The sequence below is a fragment of the Penicillium brevicompactum genome (assembly GCF_028827555.1).
Source record: "Penicillium brevicompactum strain IBT 35665 chromosome Unknown utg000001l_segment0_segment0, whole genome shotgun sequence".
Classification (NCBI taxonomy): domain Eukaryota; kingdom Fungi; phylum Ascomycota; class Eurotiomycetes; order Eurotiales; family Aspergillaceae; genus Penicillium; species Penicillium brevicompactum.
Genome location: NW_026623203.1, coordinates 2,278,806 through 2,304,266, shown reverse-complemented (window position 1 = coordinate 2,304,266; position 25,461 = coordinate 2,278,806). Strand labels below are relative to the sequence as shown.

At 49.2% G+C, this 25,461-nt stretch overlaps 10 protein-coding genes across 10 annotated transcripts; 3 read left to right on the top strand and 7 right to left on the bottom strand.

Annotated features, from left to right (window-relative positions):
- Window positions 1–717: 717 nt before the first annotated feature.
- Window positions 718–1,482, top strand: N7506_000631 (uncharacterized protein; the record flags this gene model as incomplete). The annotated part of the gene is made up of 2 exons (XM_056949927.1): window positions 718–911; window positions 993–1,482. 2 exons carry the CDS (start codon window positions 718–720, stop codon window positions 1,480–1,482), a joined length of 684 nt encoding a protein of 227 aa, XP_056815842.1.
- Window positions 1,483–1,979: 497 nt separating this feature from the next.
- Window positions 1,980–2,936, top strand: N7506_000630 (palmitoyl-protein thioesterase family protein; the record flags this gene model as incomplete). The annotated part of the gene is made up of 1 exon (XM_056949926.1): window positions 1,980–2,936. One exon carries the CDS (start codon window positions 1,980–1,982, stop codon window positions 2,934–2,936), a length of 957 nt encoding a protein of 318 aa, XP_056815841.1.
- A 410-nt stretch (window positions 2,937–3,346) lies between these two features.
- N7506_000629 (uncharacterized protein) lies at window positions 3,347–6,868 on the bottom strand (the record flags this gene model as incomplete). Its single annotated transcript, XM_056949925.1, has 2 exons — window positions 3,347–6,587; window positions 6,654–6,868. 2 exons carry the CDS (start codon window positions 6,866–6,868, stop codon window positions 3,347–3,349), a joined length of 3,456 nt encoding a protein of 1,151 aa, XP_056815840.1.
- Window positions 6,869–7,739: 871 nt separating this feature from the next.
- On the bottom strand, window positions 7,740–8,159 carry N7506_000628 (mediator of RNA polymerase II transcription subunit 31; the record flags this gene model as incomplete). Its single annotated transcript, XM_056949924.1, has 1 exon — window positions 7,740–8,159. The coding sequence occupies one exon, from the start codon at window positions 8,157–8,159 to the stop codon at window positions 7,740–7,742; it is 420 nt and encodes a 139-aa protein (XP_056815839.1).
- A 239-nt stretch (window positions 8,160–8,398) lies between these two features.
- N7506_000627 (uncharacterized protein) lies at window positions 8,399–8,932 on the bottom strand (the record flags this gene model as incomplete). The annotated part of the gene is made up of 1 exon (XM_056949923.1): window positions 8,399–8,932. The coding sequence occupies one exon, from the start codon at window positions 8,930–8,932 to the stop codon at window positions 8,399–8,401; it is 534 nt and encodes a 177-aa protein (XP_056815838.1).
- A 1,666-nt stretch (window positions 8,933–10,598) lies between these two features.
- Window positions 10,599–10,973, bottom strand: N7506_000626 (uncharacterized protein; the record flags this gene model as incomplete). Its single annotated transcript, XM_056949922.1, has 1 exon — window positions 10,599–10,973. One exon carries the CDS (start codon window positions 10,971–10,973, stop codon window positions 10,599–10,601), a length of 375 nt encoding a protein of 124 aa, XP_056815837.1.
- A 4,926-nt stretch (window positions 10,974–15,899) lies between these two features.
- Window positions 15,900–16,292, bottom strand: N7506_000625 (uncharacterized protein; the record flags this gene model as incomplete). The annotated part of the gene is made up of 1 exon (XM_056949921.1): window positions 15,900–16,292. The coding sequence occupies one exon, from the start codon at window positions 16,290–16,292 to the stop codon at window positions 15,900–15,902; it is 393 nt and encodes a 130-aa protein (XP_056815836.1).
- A 1,336-nt stretch (window positions 16,293–17,628) lies between these two features.
- Window positions 17,629–19,324, bottom strand: N7506_000624 (Pal1 family protein; the record flags this gene model as incomplete). Its single annotated transcript, XM_056949920.1, has 4 exons — window positions 17,629–18,386; window positions 18,445–18,847; window positions 18,902–19,146; window positions 19,270–19,324. The coding sequence occupies 4 exons, from the start codon at window positions 19,322–19,324 to the stop codon at window positions 17,629–17,631; spliced, it is 1,461 nt and encodes a 486-aa protein (XP_056815835.1).
- A 1,695-nt stretch (window positions 19,325–21,019) lies between these two features.
- N7506_000623 (MCM DNA helicase complex subunit MCM2) lies at window positions 21,020–23,872 on the bottom strand (the record flags this gene model as incomplete). The annotated part of the gene is made up of 4 exons (XM_056949919.1): window positions 21,020–21,286; window positions 21,337–23,645; window positions 23,699–23,814; window positions 23,868–23,872. The coding sequence occupies 4 exons, from the start codon at window positions 23,870–23,872 to the stop codon at window positions 21,020–21,022; spliced, it is 2,697 nt and encodes an 898-aa protein (XP_056815834.1).
- An 892-nt stretch (window positions 23,873–24,764) lies between these two features.
- N7506_000622 (RidA family protein) lies at window positions 24,765–25,268 on the top strand (the record flags this gene model as incomplete). The annotated part of the gene is made up of 2 exons (XM_056949918.1): window positions 24,765–24,876; window positions 24,952–25,268. The coding sequence occupies 2 exons, from the start codon at window positions 24,765–24,767 to the stop codon at window positions 25,266–25,268; spliced, it is 429 nt and encodes a 142-aa protein (XP_056815833.1).
- Window positions 25,269–25,461: the final 193 nt, after the last annotated feature.

Here is a 25,461-nt window from a genome sequence, read left to right as displayed (position 1 = left end):
TACTTCGGATTGAGGGGAGGAGAGAATCCCACGTCTGACGGCAAGGCACAGCGGTAACTGCGGCATGAGGTCAAGACTCGATAGAACCGATTCCATACTCCTGCATATCACATACAGCTACTGAGTACAATGCACTCGTACGAAGTACAGGATTTGAAAAAGAAAAGAATAATATCAAATGAGATTAATTCAGAAATGATCTATGAACGAAATTACTGGTCAACGGGACGGGGCGAGCCAGACCCACGTTGGGCAGCAAAGCGTCTCCTATTTTTCAGTCAGCCCAATTCTTCTCGAAGATTTGAAGAACAATGTGTGAATGATTCTTTGATATCAGAAAAAGAAAGATGGAATATGTTTTCGTTCAATAGTCCGTAGACCTCAGGTGAACTATGCTTTAAATATTTTTTGTTCATCATAAAGGCGGTTGCCCTCAGAGACAAGAAACAAAAGGGGGAGGAGATTGGAGGCTTACCGGAAAGGGGCGGAAATGAGTTGTCACAGACTCAGCTAAGAGCCCATGTTGTCAACTCAAATCTGATTGACGGAGAAAAGTGTGCGGAAGAAGAGCTGAGAACCCGCGAAAATGAAAAAATAGGCTACGGTCACGTGCCTCGACTATAATGTTTACACTGTTTGTCTTCCGTCTCCACATTCGTCTACGGACCTTACTCCCTTGGGTCTAGGCATATATCTACACCTGCCTATGCTTGCATTATGAATTGGACAGGCGGCCAGCTGCAGCGTCATCATACTCGCTCAGGCCTGCTGACCAAAGCCCAGAAGCAGAATTTCGCCAAATCCAGACTCAAGGGCACGGCCAGTCTCCCGTCTTCCCCGTTTCGCAACTTTCCTGAGGGTTTGGGCACAAGGAAGGATGACGCAGCAAACAGAACAGCAATTAACAATCAGTCAGTCAAGTGCTGTTGATTGCTCAAACTTGCTTTTCAATCCATCTGAGTGTTGTGCTAACCCGGGCTGGTCGAGTCTAGAGCTGGAGAGCCGGTTTCACATCTGCCTGCGCATCGGCCTGCACATCTGACTGGCCACGCATCCAATGCCAGCGAACTGAGCCACATCAAACGGCAACTCCTCGAAGAACCCGATTGGGCGGCGGTGGCAGTGACACGTCCCCTCGAACTTTCGTTTACTTCAAGTGAGGAAGTAGAACGCTTCGGCAAACGACGCAGGCTGAATGACAAGGATAGAAAGAGGGTTTCGGATAATGTGTCACCATTTCTTGAGCTGCCCAGTCACAGAATGAGGAATCCGCGGTCTGTTATCGACAGCATCGAGGGTATTCAGATTGAGATCAATGGTCAGCTGGTGGTGCAGTCTCATGACAGCTCGGTTGCAATCAACAGTTTGTCGTCACAGTCTATGTTGCTGGACCGCGAAGGGTCTCTGACTTCCGGCCAAAATGTGGAGAAAGACCATATGACTGCGACCTGGGTTAGTAATTTGTTTGCCCGGCCACCATGAATCCTGGACTATTGTCTCCTTGGGTACGAAGCATGCCACGCCAGGTGAGAGGGAGTTTCTTCCCATGCCCTTCAATATGGAGCACTCTATTATAGTTCAGCATACATAGACTGCTTGTACGGAGTGTTATGCTCTCCAGAGTATAATACCCATGTCTTTCAATGAATGATCTTCCCAGGTTTGCATCCCTTCAATCTAGGCCTTGGCACAGAATATATGTGCTCTGTATAGAAAGCTAAACCCGAACCTCGGATGTCGATTTCGACATTAGATCCATACTTTGCGAGAATTTCATTCTCGGTATTGGAATATTGGAATAATATCACCGTTTCAAACAGGCACCTGTACACCGAGAGAGCTTTGGAATCCTCAGCACATCATGTATTTGGCGACACGTGACCATCCCCAGATAAGGACCAGGGACGTCATCACCCGCCCGTCCCGAGGTCTCCAATCACTCCAATCTCCAACTGACGTACATCACCAGTATCACAGCCATGCGCTCGATCACCCTCCTGGCTACATTAGCCACAAGCGTCCTCTCGATCGCACTCCCTCAATCCTCGGATGGTGTTCAGCTCCCACTAGTGATCTGGCACGGTCTCGGCGATGACTTCCAGCGCGAAGGCCTGGCCCAGGTCGTCGAACTAGCCGAATCCACCAACCCAGGCACCTACGTTCACCTCATCCACCTGGCAGAGGACGGCAGCGGTGACCGCTCAGCCACATTCTTCGGCAACGTCACGCAGCAAATCGAAGTAGTCTGCGAACAGCTAGCCAGCGACCCTATCCTCAGCACTGCACCTGCCATCAACGCCCTGGGCTTCTCGCAAGGTGGTCAATTCCTGCGCGGATACATCGAGCGCTGTAATGCGCCGCCAATCCACAACCTCGTGACGTTCGGCAGTCAACACAATGGAATCTCTGAGTTCGAATCCTGCAAAGCGAATGATTGGATTTGTAATGGTGCCGAGACACTTCTGCGCTCGGGGCGATGGACGAATTTCGCGCAGTCTCGCGTCGTGCCAGCGCAGTATTTCCGTGATCCTCGGGAGCTGGATCTGTATCTTGCTCACAGCAACTTCCTGGCTGATATCAACAACGAGCGCGAAGAGAAGAACGAGACGTATAAGAAGCATTTATCGTCCTTGAATAGATTCGCCATGTTCATGTTTGATGAGGATACCGTTGCTGTTCCGAAGGAGAGTGCGTGGTTCTCGGAGGTCAATGCCACTACTGGTGAGGTGACTGCTTTGCAGGACAGAGAGATCTATCTGGCGGATTGGTTGGGCCTCAAGAAGCTTGATGAGGCTGGGCGCTTGCACTTTAGGACGACGCCTGGTCAGCATATGCATTTGTCCGAGGATGTGCTGCGTGGTGCTTTCGAGGACTACTTTTCTCCGTTGGGGAATGAGTGGCATGCGCCTGGTCTGATTGTGCAGCGCGACTCTTGAATGGTTTTCGAGACACTTTTATAGCTTCTTCTGATGATATCCCTACAGCGCATGACTTAGACACATGGGTCCAAACCTAACTTTATAATCTTATATTCAGTTTTGTGTCGATTAATCCCAGAAATATTGCTCTAAAATCGTCTATTTTGTATATCGACAACATAACTACCAAAGTAGATACATCATGCGATTGTCATCGCAGTGTTAAAAGAAAAACGAAATAATAATGTGCCAAAGGTAGGGAACAAATGTGGAAGCTTCAAACATATGCAAACGAAAAGGTGAAAAAAGAAATGTTTTATGCAGCCAAGCAGTGGGGATAAAAGGTCAAAAAGAAGACGAAAGAGAATTATAAACATATGAAGACCGAAGAAGCAAAGTCATGCCTGTTGAATGTACAAGAAACATAATCAGTAGGGTGGTCTTCCAATGCCCCCACTAGCCTGTCGTCTACTGGGATTTCTGCCCAATGGCATCTTGGTAGCAGATCGAGCAGTAGCAGGACGACTCTTGAGAGCGTCATCGGGTGAAAGGAAGCCATCCAGGAGCTTTTTCAATTGATCCTGGTGACTTCCGTCGAGGGCATCGGATTCATAGCCGTTGACGAGCTCGGGGATTCCAGCCCCAGCAAGGCTATAGTTTGAACGACTTTTGTTGCGGTTCAAGGGTTGTGTAGTGAGAGTGCCTGGTGTCTCCTTTTCTTTCTGTGAATTTTGGCGCGACGGACCTGGGGCTGTGGATGGACGGTCGGAAACCAGGGAACGCTGGGAGTCGTTGGGGAAGCCACCCGGGATCGAGAGGCTGGCTGGAATGGGTGGGACAGGAGGAATTGCTTCGTTTGAATTCACCCGGCTGAGGGTTGGTGCGTTCGGATCGTCGCTTAGGAAAGCCATTGCAGCGGCTGAAGCGCGAGGTGTCTCGGCACCGTCATCTTCCGGGGCTTGTTGCCCTTCTGGTTGGATTGAGGCCGCATCGCCGTCAATTTCGGAGACGGAGTAGTTGCCACTGTACATACTCTCACTTCCGGATGAGACGATACTGGCATTGGATGTGTCAACTTGACCGCGCAGTGGGCTCAACCGTCGGGGCTGGGAGTCGTTGTTGACCGATAAAACACGACGAAGATCGTTGATGCGAACTGGTGACCCCTTGCCAGAGCTTTGGGATGATGTGCCCGAGATTTCAGGGACGCTCTCGCGGTGATTTAACTGAGAATCGGCAGGGGAACCATTTGCGACTCCATTGGTCTGGTAGCGCGCGTTCATAGTTCCGGCTCTTGACCCACTGATGGAAATTGTCTTGGCAGTTTCCTTGTCGGCAGCTGCCAGGCATGCTTCACGGGACCACGGAGAGAGCATTTGTTCTTTCACCACAGAGGGGATCCCACCGTCATTTTGGGATAGTGTTGTTGATGAGTGTCCAAGAACAGGGAATGTGAAGCCTCGTGCTGGCGATGTCTGGGGGCTTTGTGGGGGAGAAGAAATAGACTGGCGGTAGGATTCATCAATCAAGTAGATAAGCCCATCAACATTGCGGAAAGGTGACAGGGGAGGTGGCGAGGTATCATCATTGGCTTTCTGTTCGCCATCAAAATCAATCTGTTCGAGGCGAGTGGCCGGTAGACGAATTTTGGAAAGCCAATACCCTTGGCTTTGGCGGTGTTGAATTTCGTTGGTGATTTCAAGGCCCACGGGAGAGGACTCGGCATTGAACTTCTCCGAGACCGCGAGGAGATATCCGTGAATCAAGCTCCCAATGTTCACACGACCTGCGAAGGAACTCAATTCTATCGACGTGAACAGATCTTCTTGCAGCTTGAGAACCATAGGGAGACCAAATTGAACGGCATTCACTCCCAGGTTCTCGACTAGACTTGTCAGAAGCAGATGCAACAGGAGAACCTCGGCATCATTTGTGGCAGCTTCAAGAGCGGAGTCGTAGACAGAGAGGTGAAGAAGACGAAGGAAATTGGAATGCGCTGCCAGAGCTACGGTCTCCCTTTGATTTCCCGGAGCCACGGTGTTTCGCCAATTGGATTTATCCCCCTGCTCGGAGTCTCGCTTCGATGTTTTGATATACTTGGGCACATCAATCTGTGCCTTCAAGTCGTTCTTGTTAGTCTCCAGGTTCAACCAGGATAGGAAGGCATCCGCGTAGGCGTGGCGAACATCGCGATCCGCGTCACGGACAAGCCCTTGTGTACCCTCCCACACGTGGATCCCAACTGGGTGTCTAGATTCCGCGCCAGACATGGTTGTAGGAGTCTTCGAGTTAGCCACAGTCAAAATAGCCTTGACGGACCGAAGAGCAGTCAGCTTGGCCGCAGGGTGCGAGAAAAGTTCCGTGTTTGTTTTTTCGCCGTTCGTCTCCGAGGAAGATCCCGAGTTTACGTGAGCCACTCCAGATTCGTGGACTGTGGCTAATGTTGAAGGGGCAGAGCTGTCATGATGAAGAGAAGGCTTGAACCGCTTGAGGATTGCACGCATCATATCTGCAACTTGCTCTCCATAATAGATGTGCGTGGCAAGATCCCCAATACATCGCTCCAGAAGCGTGAGGAGGTCCTGTCGTTGGGGCGAAATTTTCACCACATTACTTGGTAGATGGGTTTTCTTCTCCGAGTCGGCAGGCTCGGCATGGTCCGGGGGAGACAGTATATCAGAAGCGTAGTGCATGAGCCCAAAGAGGATGTCCATAACGCTGAGTCCGATCATGTTCACGGATGATTTGAGAAGCCAATCCACCACAGAGAGAATAGTGAAGGATGATTCCAGTGCATCCTCCTTGGGGCTTGTGTCATGCAGAATCTCCATGGCTGTGATCAAGATGATGAATCGCACTTGCACCGGACACCAGTTCGCGATCATTTCAACCAAAGAGGTTGCCCAGTTGCCGCTTTTTCCTTCGATCATCTGGCCATGCTTTTCGCTTTGCTGAAGTCCCTTGGTTGAGATGAATCGTAGAATGACTGTGACTGCGATCCGGATTTGACCACGGTTGCTACCTGAGACAATGATTTGTTCAAGGCAACGCAAAGCCATGAGTCGTGCGCCCATTTCCGCCTTTCGATCGGCATCATCCGCTGATCGGGCTGCTAGCTCGGGGTCACCCTCTGCTGTGTCCACTGTGCCAACTGTGTTAACGCTCATGCGGCGCGGTTTGGAGCCATCGCTCGGGTCCGATTCATGGAGCTTAGCCGATAAAGTCGTCAGAAGATCCTCGTCATTCGAGTACAGGTTTTCCAAGATGACAGGTAGACAGAGCTTCAGCGAAGTTCCTCCATCCGCAGCCAGGCTTTCTGAACTGACTACGCCTCGAATGGCGCGCAACCCTGCATTTCTCCATCGAATCGCAACCTGAGGGCTGAACTTGGTGGTGGAGTTGGCGACGAATGCTGGATCCGCAAAGCTGGCGTATGTGCGCACGACCTCTCGGTACTGATGCGCCAGGCCTTGATCTGCCGCGATGGCCGCAATGTCTTGGTGTCGGCAGAACACTTCGAACGGCACGATCGACTCCTCCACCATTGTTATATCATTCGATCGCAGGACGGTATCGACCACTGTCATAACAGATCGAGCGTAAATCGGTAGATCGCGAGGGACTTTTTCGATGAGCGCGGCGAGAATGTGAAGCGCCACTTGGACATTTCTGTGAGACGGATCGGTCAATCATGCCCCTCCAATCAACAATTCTAGGTCCTGGGGATCTACTCACCCTATCCTGCGTCTCCAGACATCCCGCGCGACCCTCTTCTCGAGGAAAGCACCGACCTTGGTCAGTTTGCTGCGGCGCGTGCTAGCATAGTAAAGCAGGTATGAGAGTTCACTTGGATTCGGCCTGACCTCCGCCACACCTTTCTGGTATTTGGGATAGCATTTCAGAGTCAAGACCTGATGCTTTGGCCGACAAGACTGGCGAACGGACTCCATTGGGGAGTGTTGCGCAGCTTTCCGGTGGCGGAGTCGTAGACGAGAGCACGACCGTCAAACGAAAAATGAACCCGGGACGACCTGGATTCTGCTTAAGTCCGTTTGGGTCGGTGGAGGTGAGGAGATGAGGTCTGGATGGTCATCGAAAGACGTTGTCAGAAACGGTGGACGAGAACGGGGGTATGAGGTAGTGTTCAGGGCCGATCTCCAGGGGGGGTGGGGCTCCTGTCGTATCCCCGAAACAAGTGTGACAGATGAAAGAAAAAGCAACGATATAAAAAAAAATCAGAGAGGATGCTATTCTGGAATTTGAGAGAGAAAATTGTTCTAGCAATCGATGACGGGGGAGCTCTGCAAGGGAAAAAAAATCAAGGTTGGGCCGCGGAATAGTCGGCCATACGCATACTACCTGGCCTTTTGGTCTCATCTTACTCTGTACTAAACATTTTCTTTTTTTATAATCCCTCAAAATTGTGATCGAGTCAATCTGCTATTTGGTATCTAAAATGTAGGTGCGATTGTGATGGCTCCTATCCGGGAATTGACCAAATACTCCGTAGATGAATCGCAGCTAAGATCGCAGTCCTATATGTGTCCATTTCAGGAAACCATGCATCTCAGCAGCGCTTGGATCTGTTCTCCCCGCAGTCCTCTACAGCTGCAGAGTAAAGGTGCGCGATGCTTGAAAATGGGGTGGTGGGATCGACAAGCCTCGGTCGCACATGGAGCATGTCCCAGTCTCCGCCTAAGCTCATGAACCGAGTTTGCACGAAAAGACAATTGTGTCATGTAGATCCCTGGTGAACTGTGTTTTGCCGTCTATCCCAGTCGGGCGTAAAATCCCAAGATGTTCAAAGTTCAGAGCAGCCCATCATGTCTTTCCATTTTGACCGTCCGGTTGGTTTTCTGCGACTGCTGTGTCGGCCTCGGCTGGAGCTTCAGGCATATTGACCCCTACCAGACCCTCGATGACCTGCGGCAAGATAATATCGCGACGGAAGGTCTCTTCCTGAAGCAATCGAAGCGCTCGGAGCGTGGGGCCGGGGTGAGTGAGGAACTGGGAATACTCGGGCGTCTTCCAGTAAGAGTAGAGGTAGGCTAGGTAGGCTGCGAATGCCTGGGCGTCTGGTGACGAAGACTCGCTGTCATCGTCACGCGAGATTCCCAAGAGATTTGGATAGGTAACGGCCAAGTGCGATAGATAGTATGGATTGGCGAGTGATGAAACAAATTCGAGCTCGAGCGTGAACCGTGGGTTTGTCAATGTTGGGGGAGGTTGCTCTGGCTCCATGGTGTTGAAGCGTGGGAAGGCAGATTGTCAAAGGGGAAGAAGAGCTCTTGGAGCTTTGCGGCTACGGCAGACGATAGCGTCCACCCGGTCGATCTCCAACTATAAACCACCAAGCGAGTTGGTATGTGAGCAGATTGTGAGCAATATCTCAATTCATAGTCTCAAACTACCTAGGTAATGAAGCTCAAATGAACCTCACTTTGAACTATAATCCTTCTAGCTCTATGCGTCCCTTCCAGTCATTCATTCGTTCCACGTGGACTATATCCGGATTGGCGGACTGGAGGAGACAAATGGCTCTGCCCGCCGACGAACGTCTGACCAGTAGAATTCATCGCTCCCTCCAATTTTTGCTGGAGCTGGGCCTTCTCTTGGTAATCTTCCTTCAAATAAACCAGCCCTGCCTTTTTCAATTCCTCAACGAACTGTGCAAGCCACTCGGCAGGCTTGCGATCTTTCTGAGATGATTTTGGCAAGTCATTTTGCAGTTGGTACCAACTGCCAGAATAGTTGGCACCGAGCGTGACGCCCAGAGGCAGCATCTTGGTATGATCACCACTTTTGGTCTTTGATTTCACATCACGAGGCAGTTGGCCTTCCATCGATTGAGTAAAAAAGTGGGAACCAAGTTCATTTTCAGGATCGTCGTAAACATAGAGAGCATAGAAATGTTCATTGGAAATTTCGCTTGGGTATTCCACAAAATACACCTCCCAACTTTGTTGGGCAGGCACTGTGATTTCAGGGGTTTTAATTGGAGTGCCGCAGGTCATTTTGTAGAGGTTGCTGTGAAGTTGCCGGAAATCCCAATGTTCACGGTGAAAATATTCCAAGGTTGATAGCAGTGGTATAGACTAGCTGGAGCTTTGATGGGATTTTGATGGGGCTGCTTCAGGATGTGATGTGTGGACGAGACTTCGACAGCGGACATGACATCTTAAGTATCTCTCTTGGTGTCTTCTTTGGTTTCTTTCTTGCGGTGCAAGCTAATCTGAAGTCGCCAAATGAAACACAACATAGTCCCAGCTATTATTCAGTCACGCTTAGTTTCATTCGTTCCAATCTGATGTGACATGAACAAATGAGAAGTATCCAGTAGAAGAAGAAGTCCAACCCAACTTGATCCCTTAAATCATAAATATCCATGGATTTCCAGTGTAACTCCAACTTTTATCATCGTTCCCAGCTCGCTCAAAATGTTATGTGAGCTGATATAGATAACTTCCTGCTATAGCCAACAGGCGCTTGGGTATCAAGCGTTCCGATGAATAAATAAGCACCGAGGGTGTTGAATTGCAAGGCTTGAGCTGGCATAAAGCATCCATACCATGCTTATGGATATATTATCGACCTTGCCAACAGTCTGATGCACCCATGTGGTCATTCCAGGGTAGTTTCCAAGACTGACATGTTGGCATGATCGATTTGAGGCGACCTCGAGAACAGTAGATCTATAATCCCATTTCAATAGTTACAATTGGTGATAGCGCACGGTGTTTTCAAAATTAGCGCCCACTCCCGGCTTTGTTGGGCGGTTTACCCACCCCACAAAAAGATCAGGTGTTTCCAAGGTTTACAATGACGAAGCGGGTAGAGCTTCAAGAAGAAGGGGTCAGCAGGAGTTCTTTTTAGAGAATATGAAAACTTGATACACCACTTACTGGTCCTGGGTTCACCGAAGTTTATGAATTCGTTAAGCCGAAACACATATAAAAAGCCAAATATAACCTCGTCACATCTTCTAACCAACAACTAACCTTCTCGCCTGGTGGCGGACGACCTCGATTCCTATACATGAAAAAGATAATAAGTGGCTTACAATCGTTGTCGAAGCAGGATGTTTTGTTCTGGCTCAATCCAGGGATGAATCAGATGAGCATGTTAAGGTCGCCCTCACAATCAAAGTCACACCAAGAGGAAACGTCACAATCCAACAAAGGATACTGGACAAATCAGCTTGCAGGACTTCCGTCAAAGCTTTCCAAACAATGCACATTACCCGAAACTGAAATGCCAATTCGAACCAGCACCAGATCTCGGGCTCGATGCATATCCCATTTACTGTTTTTTTTTTCGTGCAAAGAAGAGCAAAGAGTCGGATTTCTTTATGTCGACCGACACTATAACGGAGATTGCAGAAGCTGTCTGGCGCTTTCTTCCCCGATAGCCTGTTACGACATTACGACCACTTGATGCAAATATAACTTGCAACCAATACTTATAACCCTCTTAATTTCCACAGTGCTATGGTTTCTTGGTAGGTGTTTCTGACCCTAAAAATGCCCAGTTGTAGCAATATGCACAGAATGGTAAAGTGTATGATGCAGAAGAGTGAGGGAGAAGTAAGAGAGAAGTAAGAGAGAAGTAAGAGAGAAGTAAGAGAGAAGTAAGAGAGAAGTAAGAGAGAAGTAAGAGAGAGAAGTAAGACATAACTACCTATCAGAATGGGAGCCAAACAGTGTCTCTTGACACCCTCTCAACCATGATCTCTAGCATCCCCACATCCTTCACCAGAGACAAAACCTTCGGGATAGATTGAGACAGGGGTGTCTTCAAGGAATCCTGTCCATTGTTCTGGTTTTCGAGAATATCAGTTAGCTCATCAACAAGCATTTGTTGAAGTTTGTTAGTCCAAATCTTCATAGAGTCTAGCAGGGGCTGAACTTCCTTCTTAATTCGAAGATCTAGAAGGGCGCTGTCTGGTCCAGGGGCCCAAAAGTCCCTAATGCACTCGAGATGCGCTGTTGGAAGGCTGATCATTCCTTTCATCAAGGCCTTCCAAACACAGTCGTCAAGGTCTCCGTCGGCACCCATGATGATATGTATGTAGGTGTTTGCAGATGAGGGTTTTGTCTGAGTTATCTCTAGTACAGGATATATGGAGGATGTAGTTGGTTGAGCAGTATTGTGAGGGTGGTAAAAGCCTAACCAGTTGGGAAAATTGGGCCATTAAATATCATTCAAAGCAAGTTCTCCAGTGTTTTTTTTGGATGAAAGACTTTAACAATAGCAAAGTTGTCCTGAAAGAAGCTTTGCACAAATACATTGAGCCTGACCGAGACTGAGAATTGAGCGATGCAACAAAGATTTGAAAGAAACAGCCCGAGAAAGAGAAAAAAAAGACCATGGAACTAGACAACCCAGGTAGGATCTGTCTCGTCGCGAACCCATATGACGAAGGTCATACCTAGTAGGTCTACCTCACAACTTTCATACGTACTTCCCAATATGACCACTGCCCAGGTGCTTCCCATACGCTTCTTAAAACACCTGTCAGTTCTGCCCCACTACGGCCAAGTTTCCCATTGCTATCTACACACTAACAGACGTCGGCGCGACTGCTTCCTCTTTAGGGTCTGCTCTATGGATTACCTGGAATCATGGTCTTATGCTCATGGCGTGGTGGTCAGCTTTCAGCATGTGCACCGAGACTTGATCGTAGCAAGGGTATTTGACGGACTATGAAAAATTTTAAATCAATGTGATATACCATTAAGGAGGAAAAGGGACGTGAGGCAGAAGGAACAAAAGCAAGTCAAGTTGGGTGGCACTGAAGACAAGAGCTGCGTCATGTACCACTAAAAATGGGCCGTTTCCATAATCCCTCTTATAGCTCAGCTGGAAGAGCGTGGGACTGTAATTGATCAATTCACAGGTCTTCTGTGATCCCGAGGTCCGCGGTTCGATCCCGCGTGAGAGGATTTTTTTGCGACTTTCAATATTTTTTTTGCCTCATTAAAATCTTTTTGTTACTTACTATTATGATTGCTTAGGATTGCATCTGACAGGTAAAATGGGCAGAAATCATAAGAAGCAATAGACGCCTGAGGCACAGACCTCGAAGTCCTGACACATCCCACTTTTTCCCCGAGGTCTCTCATCACTGAGTATGACTCTGCTCTCCTCCCCTTCCTTCCTTAGCTTTAGTGTGTCTTATTATAGGGAAAAGACCGTATAGTTTTTGTTTTGTCAGGCGTGAAACAAGTCAAATTCACTTAAACCCAATGGTATTTAGTTAGCTGGACTTCTGGAGATTGGGTTGAGTTATTCTGATTTGCACTCCGTACATAGAAAGCAAGTTGGGAAAGACCATGCAGATTTGTGTCTTTGTAAATTACCAGGGTCTTTCCTCTCTTAATTGCAGATAAGCAACCTGCCATCATCGCTTCCTCTTATAGCTCAGCTGGAAGAGCGTGGGACTGTAATTGTTACTTCACAGACCTTCTGTGATCCCGAGGTCCGCGGTTCGATCCCGCGTGAGAGGATATCTTTTTGATTTCCGTTTTTCCCAACCAGCCTTATTTTCATGCGGAATAAGCAAGAGTTCCAACCTTGGAAGTCTCATTATGACTACTATGTTTTTGGTCGTGGGGGAGCACTAAAAGGTAGAAGCTTGAAGTCAAGGGTGCTCTTGGGCTGATGCTCTGATGCCTACAGGGCTAGTCGAGAGAGGTACGTAGGAGGGTCAGTATAAGCCACTGGCAGTTCAATGGAGATCAAGTACTTTGCACGCAGATTCTAAGCTGGGGAGAAGGAAGGCGAAGGAGCAATGGCGTAACGAATGGACTACAAGTACATGCCTCTCTACCTCCCAAAACCGTCATGATTTGCTTTCCCCCATGACCTGTCGTCGCTGCCCTACCAAGAACCCTGCCCCTGCCTTCTTGATGCAATAATAAAACAATGTCTACTCCGTACTTCCCAAATGGGTAAGACGGCATCGGCCCCGGGGCCTCTCACTTTAACCGCACGTGCTTCCCTTTTCTTGCTGTACCCTCCTGTAGCTCCATAACTCATCACTTCTTCGTATGCTTTACTCGCTCTGAGATTCTTATGGTAATTACTCCTGCTTTTTGATGTGAGCTTAGCTGGATATTATCATTGCTCCCTTTACGGAGTACGGAGTACTGAACAAGAAGTTTAACTTTGTCGTGGCCATACCTTTAGACTGCATTTGCTCATAATGACACATATCTGACTGTCTATCATATCAACCTCTTATAGCTCAGCTGGAAGAGCGTGGGACTGTAATTGATCAATTCACAGGTCTCCTGTGATCCCGAGGTCCGCGGTTCGATCCCGCGTGAGAGGATATTTTTGTTGTCTTGATGATGCAGTAGACGTTTTTTTGGCCCGCCAAGGGTCATTTGAGAGGAACCACCCATTTTTTTCAAGCACTCTGGGCTTTCCAGGTTGGATGATTGGCCCCAGGGCCCCGGGGCTTATATGTACATAATTGATGACTAAGGCCATGTGGCTGCCCAGGTGGCTTCCAAGGTTTAGTTACCACAGTTCCATCAACTTACAAGCACGAAACGAAGTATATGTACTGCTCCTACATATTTGATATGATTTATCCCTCTTATTGCGCCTACATAGCTCAGATTCCCAGGAGGCTGATCTGGGCAGCGGTCTCCAGACATACTACCTCAGGTTGCAAGAAGGTGGTGTGCGAATAAAGTGGGGCTTTCGATACAACAATCTCCATGCTTTCAATGCATATCATCATTCATTTGTTTTCCTGGGCTCTTGAGCTAGGCCTCAGAGCAGTGAGGGTATCAAGACAGAAGTGAGAACAAGCTACTCCGTACGGAGCACCTTTTTGAGACGGGCGGGAGAGAGCTCCCAAAACTCTGAACTCTCAGGCCTTGAACCTCCTTGGTCCCTCAAGCAGTACATTTGATGATATCCAAGCCCTAATCGGGAGCTGTAAGCCTAGGAAGACACAGGGAATGACGACTTAGTGCCTGTAGTTATCTCTTTTGAGAGACGGAGAAGCAAAAAAATCCTCTCACGCGGGATCGAACCGCGGACCTCGGGATCACAGGAGACCTGTGAATTGATCAATTACAGTCCCACGCTCTTCCAGCTGAGCTATAAGAGGTTGATATAGTCATGTGACACACAATGAGAATAATAACCATTTGCAAGTCATGAATTGCTGAGAATTTATCCCACCGAACACAACATCAAAGCAAGACATGGAATAGTTGCTACAAAATTGCCTTGCCGAGAACAGCCCTGCCTGTGATGTGTAAGGCTCATGTGGCGATCACTGTGTCGCTGTGTTACTGGAAGTACTAGGCAAGTAATCTTAGGAGGTAGCCCTTCTTATGAAGCGGTGGTAGTTTTCCAGCCAGGAATGGCACAAGTCATTCCGTTCTATCAAAGCTATTTTCCTGTCGGCGTTAGTCGGGAACTTGCGAGATTTATGATAATGTACAAGGCTGGCGATCTAGTAGAGTGTTGAAATTGCCATCCTTCCATTCTCGAGCTTCTCATATAGCTCTCCCCGAGGTGCAACAGGAATATCATTGTATGTTTTCTGTTCAAATATGCCCACAAGCATGTTCATTCTTTGTGGTATTGTTGGCCTGCCGGTTGAAGCCAGCCAGAACAGTTGCAACCGTCTTCTGTTGCAGCGGCTTGACACAGACTTCGGCTAGCTGGAGCCCTATGCACGGCGTTCCGAGCGAATATGAGGGCATGATGCCGTTTATTCAATAAAGGTTGGACGAAGATATGCTCGTGGTCTTCCAGTGGCGGACTAAGCTTTGCTTTGCGATGACAATCAGAAGGCTTCGCCAATTCACTTGATACTTAGGGCTCTCCAAAATCCATCCGCCAGAAACATCTGGGCCTGTTTTACAAGCTCACGATTTACCTGATACAAATGCCTCTGTGATTTTCAATAGAAGTGCGCATATCATCCCCCCCAGCCTACCACCTTTACATTTAGAATCATGCACACCCGTGGACCCAGGTCATTGGGTAGCAAGCTCTATAGTGGACTTGGTACCGGGATTTAGGGTCTGAAATATGTTCAAAGATCCCTCGAGACAAATTTTGGTTTCAATACCCGTGGACCTGTCAGATATCTGGAGTACCTAGCCGGATCGTACCTAGTCGAACATGCGCAACCAAAAGATCATACACATATCATCCAAAAAGAATATACATCATCAACCACCTCGCCACACGGCTCTCCCCCGGTTTCTTGTTGGGGCGCTTGTTGGGGCGAGGCCATTTCTTTCTAACCCACCCCTGGTTCCTTCGCACGCTCTTGATGCACCCATGCCTCTCCAACTTGGCCCATGCCTCTTCTCTCGCTGTGTAGGCACATTCATAGTTGTGCTCAGATGTTCTCTCCGAGGCATCTAAGCGTGGCATAGACATTTCATTCAACAGACGTTCCCAAATTTCGGGATACTGATTATGCGGCACGGTGTGAATGAAGCGAGCTTGGGTTGTAACAGTTCCATCTTCGCTTCGGCGATGCAGGTGTATATATGAAGAATTTCTGTTGGATTTGAAGATCCACATATCTCCCTCATATTCATTTGGAGCTCCTGTATTAAGCCGGGCAACGAAAATGGCGGGCCATTTCCGATACGTGGTTCGATGAAGTTCATAAGTTTGACGTTTGCGGGCTGGTTTTTTTATTGGCTCTTTTTGCTGTGTTCTTCGCCCATTCATTCTGTTCTGTTTGGTGCTTTTGCGTCGAGTGCGCCGCTGCTTCCAATGGAAACTTTCTCTGTTCTTCCTGAATTTGCTGCCGTCCTTGGTGGTGTTGTGTTTGTGTATACCGTGGGATTTCCTTCTCCTGTTTTCTGTGTGTTTTTGATTCCTTTTTTGTTCCTTGGCTGGCCCATGTGCTCGAGCTCTCCTGCTTGTTCTGCTTTCCCTGTCGCTGGTCATATTGGCCTCGGCCCTCTCCTCTTCCTTCTCGGTTTACCTCTCTTACCTCTCGCTCTCCTGCCGCCTACTTTTTCCCCTCCTTTCCTCCTTATTCCCCCGTCTTCTTTGTCGTCTTTCCTGGCTCTCTTTCTTCAATTCCTCATCTTCTTCTTGTCTCTGTCTTCTCACCCTTTCGTCCTCCTCTTGTCTCTGCTTCTCAAGTCTCTCATCTTCCTCTCGCCTCTGTCTCTCCAATGTCTCATTTCCCTCCCTTCTCTTCTGTCTCCTCTCTTCCCTTCTCTCTCGTCTCTCTTGTCTTTCCTTTTCTAGTCTCTTAGCCTCCCGCCTCTCCAAATTCTTTTGGTCCTTCTTCTCTTGTCGCTCTTTCTCTTCAATCTCCTTTTTGGCATCTTGGAGCTTTTCGAAGCCACGTTTGATGAGAACGCGAAGTGACATTTTATATGAAGTATAAACAAATATATTGCAAAAGATGAATAGGTAGATAAACTTCCAAGGCTACGAACATGGAATCAAGCCCTTTTATACATTTGACGGAGCCTTCCAAGGTTTCACCCCGGAATCACATACAGCCATTCATGGATCGTGACAGCGCATGGGAACAGCGAACTTGGAATGCATGACCTACTAAGACTCTTGAAATGAACAAACCCAGCAACACCAATCAATCTATCTATATTTTACCTCAAAACAACGACCAGCCACACAGTCCACCAAGGCCTCGAAAGCAGATAGCCTCCAGGACCACCCCTCACTCCAAAGTCGCTACCCAAGGTAACAGAAACCCCTTGAGGATGACCAGTCAGGCAGTGCTTTGGCCATGTCAACTTCCCCAAAGCTGACAAGTTTCGTTCGAGGCCAATAGATAGGCCTCGATGTGGACAACAAGGAGAGTTTCCACACATCGTCACTAAGTGGCTGGCAGAAGCTCTGACCCAAAGCAAAGACCCAAGACATAAGCTGACTTGCTTCTGAGGAGTCTCAAGTGGTCTGTATTCATGATCAAAGATGGCTCAACGACGATGGAGTCCAATCATTCAGACCAGCCTGTGTCAAACTGCCGTCCAGAGCTCTGCGTGCACAGTTGGGACCCAGTTATACCCCCAAGGCACTATGCATCAAACAAAATTTCTATCCCTTGAAATGTTGGTTTGCGAAGTCCTCGGTTTGGGTTGGCGCTATAGTGCGCAGTACTACAAGATCAACAAACCATGGCAGACAGAACAACTTGGGATAAGATATCAAGGTTTCTCGTTGGTGAAACAAGCAGAGTGTCACCCGCTTACTAGTATTTTCGGACACTGCCTTCCATGTGGAGCCAGGTCAGGCTTGATATCATAGTTCATGCAACCTATATGCATGGCGCGTAGGGCACGCGGTCAGTGCGTAATGCGCCGCACACACTATGCAGACTACATGAAACTATTAGATTGGAATATGTTGTATTACAGAGTACTAGAGAGATGAAGTCCATTTAGACCAACAGTTTGATTATCCTAATGAAAAGAAAATAGCGATTGGTAAAAGATACAAGTCAGAAAGCAAGGCTGAAAAGAAGTACAAGAAGGGAAAACCCCGAACTCCAGATCCATGCCATAGTCCTAGACTAGGGCGTTATCCATGGCGGTCTGAGAAAGCCGTCGGTCTATCTCATATAAGCGCCATATCATATTGAGCACCACTCGATGCTGGGTATTACGCGTCGAATCATCATTCGAGGGAGGTGTGTGTGGAAGGGAACAGTGATGTGAATTGGATATTAGCCATGGACGATTCAATCACTGGTGCGGCGTTCCGGCTTGGGTTTGCGCAAACTCTTCATGCGGTTTAGGAAACCACCACCGCCGGGGTTGAGCTTAGACTCTTCGTAGCGATCGTTTGTGGGCTTGCGCTCCAGACCTGTTGCTTGCTTCGGGCTGCTGGATGATCGGAGACGACCACCCTCCATGCGGGCCTCGATGCTAGAGCCCTTTTTATCCCATTCTTCGTCGTAGTCTTGGTCTTGGAAGTATGGGTTTCGCTCATTGTTGCGGGAGGATGCAGAGTGGCTAGAGCCCAGTGCTGGCGGGGGTGTGGAGTATTCGGGGGAGGTGACACGGCCAGGACCGGTGGTTCGCCCACGTAATCGCTGTGCCAGACTCTTCTTACGGGCAAGGCCCCCGTTTGGCGCAAGAGAACCCTCGTTCTCGCTCTGGCGACGGGCCATAGCGGATCGACTGGCGGGAGCACCGTCGAGGAAGGTGCTGGTTCCCAGTCCCATACTCTGGGGACCGTGGATGGGGTCCACTCGAGCAGTGGGATCGAAGCTGTTGCCCGAATCGGCGTTGCGGCGGGCGGCAGTGGCGAAGTCATTGTGTCCTTCCTCTTGGCGCCCGTGGAAGAGGTTCAGATCAATGTTGGAGTTGTTGGGGCCGGTTCCACCAAGGGCCATGTTGGTAGAGCCCTTGGGGAAGGCCTGCATGGGCGCAGTACGGACACCGCGGCGGTTACGGTGAGGGTTGCAAGCATCGAAAGGACCATCGTGGTGGAACACTATTCCAGTTAGCATGTCATATAATGAGGTACAAGAGAAGAACTCCTCGATACTTACTTCCAGTGCCGTAGATGCTCGTCACATCCAACTTATCAATGATATCCAGTCGGCGGTCCTTGCGGCCAGATCGCGACTTCCCATCCTTAGTATCTTTACTGCGACCCTCGCGCTCGCGGTTCCGTCGCTCCCTGCGGCGCTTCTCGCTGTCATCGACGTCCAACAACTTGGATCCGCGGTCCATCACCGAAGATTCTGAGTTGCGGCGCGGTCGCCGAGGCGGCGCCCGAGTGCTAGCGGACTTGGATGGGGGGTCAGCGAAGATGTCGAGCGGGTCCTTCCCCTTGGATGTGGCCGATCGCTCGGAGGGGCGCTCCCTTGGGGGACGAGTGCGGCTCGCAGCAGTTCGATCGTCCGATGGTCGGCGATTTGTCTGAGGGGCGGGTTTGAGAGAGAGGCTCTCCTGTAAGAAGGTTAGCACAATTACTCCCCTGATCTTTCCATTTCTCCGACATACAAAGAGTTCACGAGTGTGGCTTGAGATGTCGGTCTTCTCGGTTGGAGAGACCATAGCGCCGGAAGCCATTCCAGGGGCGGACTGGGGAGACAACGCTTCGCTGTCGTCTAGGAAAGGGTTTGTCGAGCGAGGTCGTTCCGGGCGAGTGTTTGAAGAGACCGATCCAGCGACTGAGGGGGAGAGGGCACGGTTACGGAAAGGGTTGTTTGAACCAAAACTGGCGGCGGTTGGAGAGGCTTGGGATTCTGTTTGCCAATCGGTCAGAGTCTACAGAGCATACAATCCACAGAGATTCAGGGGAACGGGTCATCTTAAGACTCAGGAGGTTGTGATAATCCTCCAGGACCAGGGGGCACAACGTTACGTACCTTGCGGGGCGAGCGAGACGCCAGGTGCATACCCAAGCGCTTGAGGGGCATTCATTGTCAAGGATGAATGGATTTTGAAACGCTGTGGGTAGAGAGAGATTGAGTGTTCAATGAGATGTCGCGTTAAGTGTCGCACGTATGCGGATTAGAGTGGCAGGAGGTGCTGCTGAAACACTGGATAGGGACAGCTGACAGCAACGCAGCGATCGCTCACACACACACACACACACACACACACAGCCAGTCTAAAGAATTTAGTTCAAAGGTATTATGAAGCACAATATCAAAAGTAAAAAAAAAAGGAAAGGAAGTGTGAGAGAGGAGGGGGGCAAGGGGAAGACGGGAGGCGAAGAGGGTACGTAAATTAGTGATCGACTGGAAATACTCGTGCCTGGGCGATCTCTCCTCCCTCATTCCTCATTATTTGTGCTCTAGATTTCAAGAGCCATAGATTTGAGTGTTTACTGAGTACTTTGATACCGGTTTCAAGTTCGTCCTAAATGTGATATCTTTTTTGGTTCGGCTTTTCAGTCTGTCCACCCCAGATTAAGGGGATAGCCACGTACTAAAATAGACCCATCCGAACTTGAGACGTTTGACTAGAATTGACTACAGACTACCGAGATATGCACTGCAGTACTCGGTATACAGAGTAGTTATAGGTAAATCCTAACCTCGGTGCTAAATGCACAGTCTTTTACATCTTCACCAAGGCAAATTTGAGGCGAAACTCGAAATTCCCAATAGTCCCGTGCTCGGAATGACGGCATTCTTCATCTTTGATGTCATTGCCTTTTTCCGGCAGCTCCATGAGAGTACTCTTACGCACATCCATACACCGGAGTAGCATAAAAAGCCAATTCCCCTGGTTCCTGAACGTAGGGCTACATTGAATGAGGTACCGGAAAAGGAAACACGAACCAATGGACATGGTACGGAATGCAACCTGATCAAGATTTCCAACTGCCGAATCTTCTCATTTTCTGACAAATCCAGCAAATAGTCCGTACAGGTTGCATAGAACCTATCAAGCTATGACGTTAGACGTTAGACGTTAGACATATGTATGACACCGGGGCATCTCCAGATCCATAGACCCAGCGCATGGAGATTCAGTCGAACATTCCTTGGTCTGGAATGCAGCCGATGAGGTCATTGCACGAGAGGCTGGGCATAGATAAGACTGAAGATCTAAATCTGGTGCAAAAGTACCGACTCAAACCTCGGGGGTCGTCTCAAGTTCTCAACCCTACGGAGTGTTGCTTGCCTACTTGGTACTCCGTTTAAGTGGACATACTCCGGCTGTCAGGTCAAAGCTCAGACGTCGTGCCAGGGTGGGGCATCTAATATCGCGCTATTGAAGTTTTTTCATCTTCGGTGAATTAAAGAGCTAAATCTTATGGTCGGAACCTCGTACTGCATCTACGGGATAACGCCAACATAGTCCGAGTACGAGGTTCGGAAGCAAGGAGTTCAACCAAGGGGCAAACACAACCTGCTTCCAAGATTTGTATCTTCTTGATACTTCCGAGATGGATGGCCCGAGTGTTTTCAACACTATTACCTAGGTACTCATACGGTACAGAGTATACAAACTAGTTGTGCAATTTCAAAGTAAATTCAAGAATCGTTGATTTTCATTCATTAACATATCATGGCCTTGGGAAGGTTTCCTAGCATAAACGCCACACACAAAATGCAAAGATGGTATAGAAGACAAAACAAAAAGGAAAACAACCATGCAAGCCTCTCAGTGCACAGTCGACTGAGCGCGCGGCATATGAGGATTTGAGACGGGAATACCGGCACGACGCTTCGACTGAGGCTTGGGTCTGGATAGGGTGTACTTGGCAAAGGCACGAGACAGCGCCTTCTTGCAGCTGACCTTTTGACTGCCAATGAAGGAATCCACAGTGACAGCAATGGCACGGTCAATGTCCTGTGCGGAACAGTACTCCGACAGGCGCATCTTGCAGAAAGACTCGGCGATACGCATGATGGCTTCGAGGTGACGAACCTGGAGGCTGGTTAGTAGATGCTATCAATAGAGTGTGGGAGGTAACTCACGGTAATGGGGTAGGCGCCAGTGGCAAGGGACTCGCGGCGCATGTCTGCGAAGAGACGGGCGACCTTGTCCTGGTCAATCTGGTAGAGCTTGGGGTGGCATCGCTCGCGGGCGTACATGATGTACTTCCGCAAGAGCTCCTGGGGAATTTCACCCTCCTTCTCTTCTTCGGCTCTCTGCTTCTCCGCTTCGCGTCTAGCCACTTCCTCTTGGGAAGGAGGAAGACGCTGGCCAGAGGGGTTGATGCGGTATCCTTCTTCGTCGACGCGGTGACCATCGGCATCGACCAAGTGGCCCTGCTCGTTCCGAAGAGGGCGGGCTGGGTTAGCACGGTGGTGTGATTCAATGACGAAGTTGGCCAGGCGTTCATCCTCGGCGGGATCAACAAGATCACGAACCACGCAGAGAATATCGAAACGAGACAAGATAGGGTCTGTCAAGTCGACATTCTCTGAGAAGGGGATGGAGCTGTTATAGCGACCACCCTTGGGATTGGCAGCGGACACAACGGCGCAACGGGCTTGAAGCGTCGTGACGATACCGGCCTTGGAGATGGAAATGGTCTGCTGCTCCATGGCTTCGTGGATGGATGTTCGATCCTGGTCGTTCATCTTGTCAAACTCGTCAATGAGACAGGTACCACGATCAGCCAGCACAAGAGCGCCACCCTCCAAGGTCCATTCGCTGGTGAGTGGATCACGGCGAACACTGGCCGTCAAACCCACAGCACTAGCACCCTGACCGGTAGCGAAGACAGCTCGGTGTGCGGTCTTCTCCACATACTTGAGCACCTGGGACTTGGCGGTACCCGGGTCACCAAGAAGGAGAACGTTGATGTCACCACGAATGTTCATCTTTCCTTGGGCCTGCTTGCTAACACCGCCGAAAAGTGAAAGAGCAACGGCAGTCTTAACGTCCTGGTGCCCGTAGATACTGGGGGCCATGGAGCGAACAATCTTGTCGACGATATCGGGGTCGCGAGAAAGTGCCCGAATCTCGCGCTCATCATCTTCGGTCAAGTTGAAACCAGCCATCTGATCATGAGCCTTGACAACATGATTGGCCTCGATGACGGTCGCGAACACGGGGAAGCCGTTCTTGTTGTTGAGCTGAGCATCGTAGCTGTTACGGTAGATACCGGTGATCTCGATCTCATCACCGGGTTTGGCAGTGTCGATCAGATCGGCTAGCAGAACTACCTCACGCTGACGCGGCAAACGGCCTGCGGGAACTGAGCCGGGAGACTCCTGCAGAGTCAACTTCTGGTAGTTGCGATAAACTGTCTTTTCGGAGTTGATGGTGAAGGGGCCACGGGACTGGCAGTTCTGACAGAAGGAGATCTTCACCTCTGCGCTGGCTTCTTGCTGGAAAGGACCAAGAGTGATACCACACTTCGTGCAGAGGAACATAACGTACTTCAGCTGAGGGAAGACACCAGTACGGCGGGTGACGACACCACCGACACGGACTAAACAGTTGAGGTGTGACTGGCGCAGCTGGCGCAGAGTGTAGATGATAGGCACATCGGTGATACGGACGTGGATCTCGTTGTGGATGTCGTGGTACTGAGGGTAGTGGAAGAGAGTAACATCGAGCGCAACCTGATCAAAGACCTTCAAAACTTCGGTCGGTTCGTTGGCAAGGAAGTATGACAGAGCAGCCTTGGTCTCGCTCAGATGGGCGTAAGACACCTCGAGGGATGCTGAGTTAACCTCACCCAGCAACTTGATACGGTTACCGTAAACAGACTGGCCACTTGGGTCGATAAACTCTGTGAGGAACGCCTTGAATTCACGGTAGATGGAGCGCAGCACTTGAGGAAGGGTGACCCAGTCTGTGATGTTGGCTGCCTTCACATCCGCCAACTCTTCAAGCGACAATTCTTCCACACCCTCATCGCCCATATCAATATCTTGAGGATCTTCGTCATATTGGTGTCTGCGTCGTCGAGGTTGGCGGGACAAGTCCATGTCAATATCTTCGTCATCTTGTAAAAATGCTGCAGGCATACGGCGCCGACGTGCCAGCTCGCGGTCTCTTTGGTTCAAGCGAGCATCCAGCTGGCGACGGGCGCCAGCATCAATCTCCTCGTGGTCTCCGTCGTCGTCAATGTATCCTTCATTTTCATAGCGATCTTGCGCCGCATCGCGGTAGTCACGCTCGAAGTTGTCACCGAACAGATCAATGCCGTCTTCGTCTTCGGCCAATTCATCAATGTCATCAATATCTTGTACCATCCCCCTGTCCTCTTCCTCATCTTCATCACCCATGTCAAAGGGGATTGGTGGAGGGGACGAGCCCAAGGCGGTAGCTGCACGACTGTCAGTCTCGACCCAATTCTCGGAGAAAAAGACATAAACATACGACTGGAAGGAGGCAATGGGGCTGGTGATGAGCCCATGTCATCATCTTCTCTATCTCTCTTGCGGTTGTTGGCCCTTGGGCCACGGTTGGCGGCCGACTCGCTGGCTCGAAGCGGGCTGCGATGCTGTTAGATTTTGCGTGCAGAAAATTCAAACCAAAAGATACATACTCCATGGTGGGCAACGATAATTTCGAATTTTATCAAAGGGTGAAAAATTCAAGACCGATAATGATAAGTGTATCTTGATTTTCCCCGAAGGTAACGTGGGCAGGTGGTTGTTGGGGAAATGAAGGGGAGAAGGGGGCAAAGTTCAGTTGTGCATTTCGAGTCGCGTCGCGTGTCGAGACGCGTTTCAATTAACTCCCAATCGGGAAAGGCGTCTAATGGTCTTGGCTTTCACTTTCATATCTACTTCGTACTTCTAACGTTCATGAATCAATGTCTAGCATGAAGTTTTTTCAATGGAACAGTGATTGCTTTTACTATACCTAATTTTAGCATGTAGCTCAGGGCCATCTTAACATCAGAGAGAAGAACGACAACAATGTCGAAAGCGAAAGCCCGAGGCTTGGTAAATCCATATGGGTTATATGTCAGATGAACCATATCACAATGAGGCTCAGGGACATGAATACTCTGTAGGAAGAAGTAGGGTTGTTGGCCCATAACCTTGAAAGTATGGCGTGGTTTCCTTTTTTCCGACCCAAGGTTCTGGTTCTGGTGACGATGGCCATAGTGACCCTAATTGACCTCAGGAACATGACTAACCTTGGAACCTTGGAATCTCCTTTGTTTCAATCGTGAGCTTTATGGTGGCGACCAGTTCATGTATTTGGTAAAAGGTGGGTATACAGGTGATCTCAAGTGCCCACCTGGGCGGGGTGTGATTTTCCTATAGGAATTTATATTCCGGAGCCATGACGAAACGACCACGAAGCCTATAAAAACGAAATCCAACATTGCCCAGGTGTCAGATTCCATTCTAAACCCAATAACATCTCCTCACAAGGAACGAGATTTGTTTCCTTTTCACTCCCGAATACCAGCCAAGCTTTTACTCCCAATATGTCGCATCTCACATACTACAACTACCCTGGAGTCGGAGAAACCAACCGGAGAGACTATCATTACAGTCAAGCTGTTCGAATTGGAGACAGAATTGAATGTTCTGGGCAAGGTAGGTTGGAGAACTTCACGGAAGACCATTGGAACAAAGGTGAAACATTGGAAGATGATGGCTGACCAATTGAAGGTGGATGGTTCCCTGAACAAGGTATAAACTCAATCCCCAGAGAAATCAATGCCCAGATCGACCAGGCTTTTGCAAATGTGGATCTCGCATTGAAGACCGCTGGCGGAAAGGGTTGGTCGCAAGTGTACAAAGTACGATCTTACCATGTTCCCATCAACGGGGAAGCCCTCGAAGCTATGAGCCGGAACTTCAAGAAGTGGATGCCCAACCATCAGCCTTTGTATACGTGTGTTGGTGTTCAACGGCTAGGCGAAGATGATATGCGCGTTGAGATTGAAGTGGAGGCGCATGATCCTGAAGGGAATGAGAAGAAGTAAAGATGAATGGATTGACTGAATGCTAGCTTGATCTACCGTTCACAATTCCAACAAAGGTTTCTGCATTCAACTAGATTCGTATGTAAATTCTGGTTCAAATCCCTACAGTATGAAAAGAGCATAGTTCTTGATATGAGTCAACTGATTGGCCTGATTTGGAACAGCTCAAGCTATGCACTACATGACATCATTT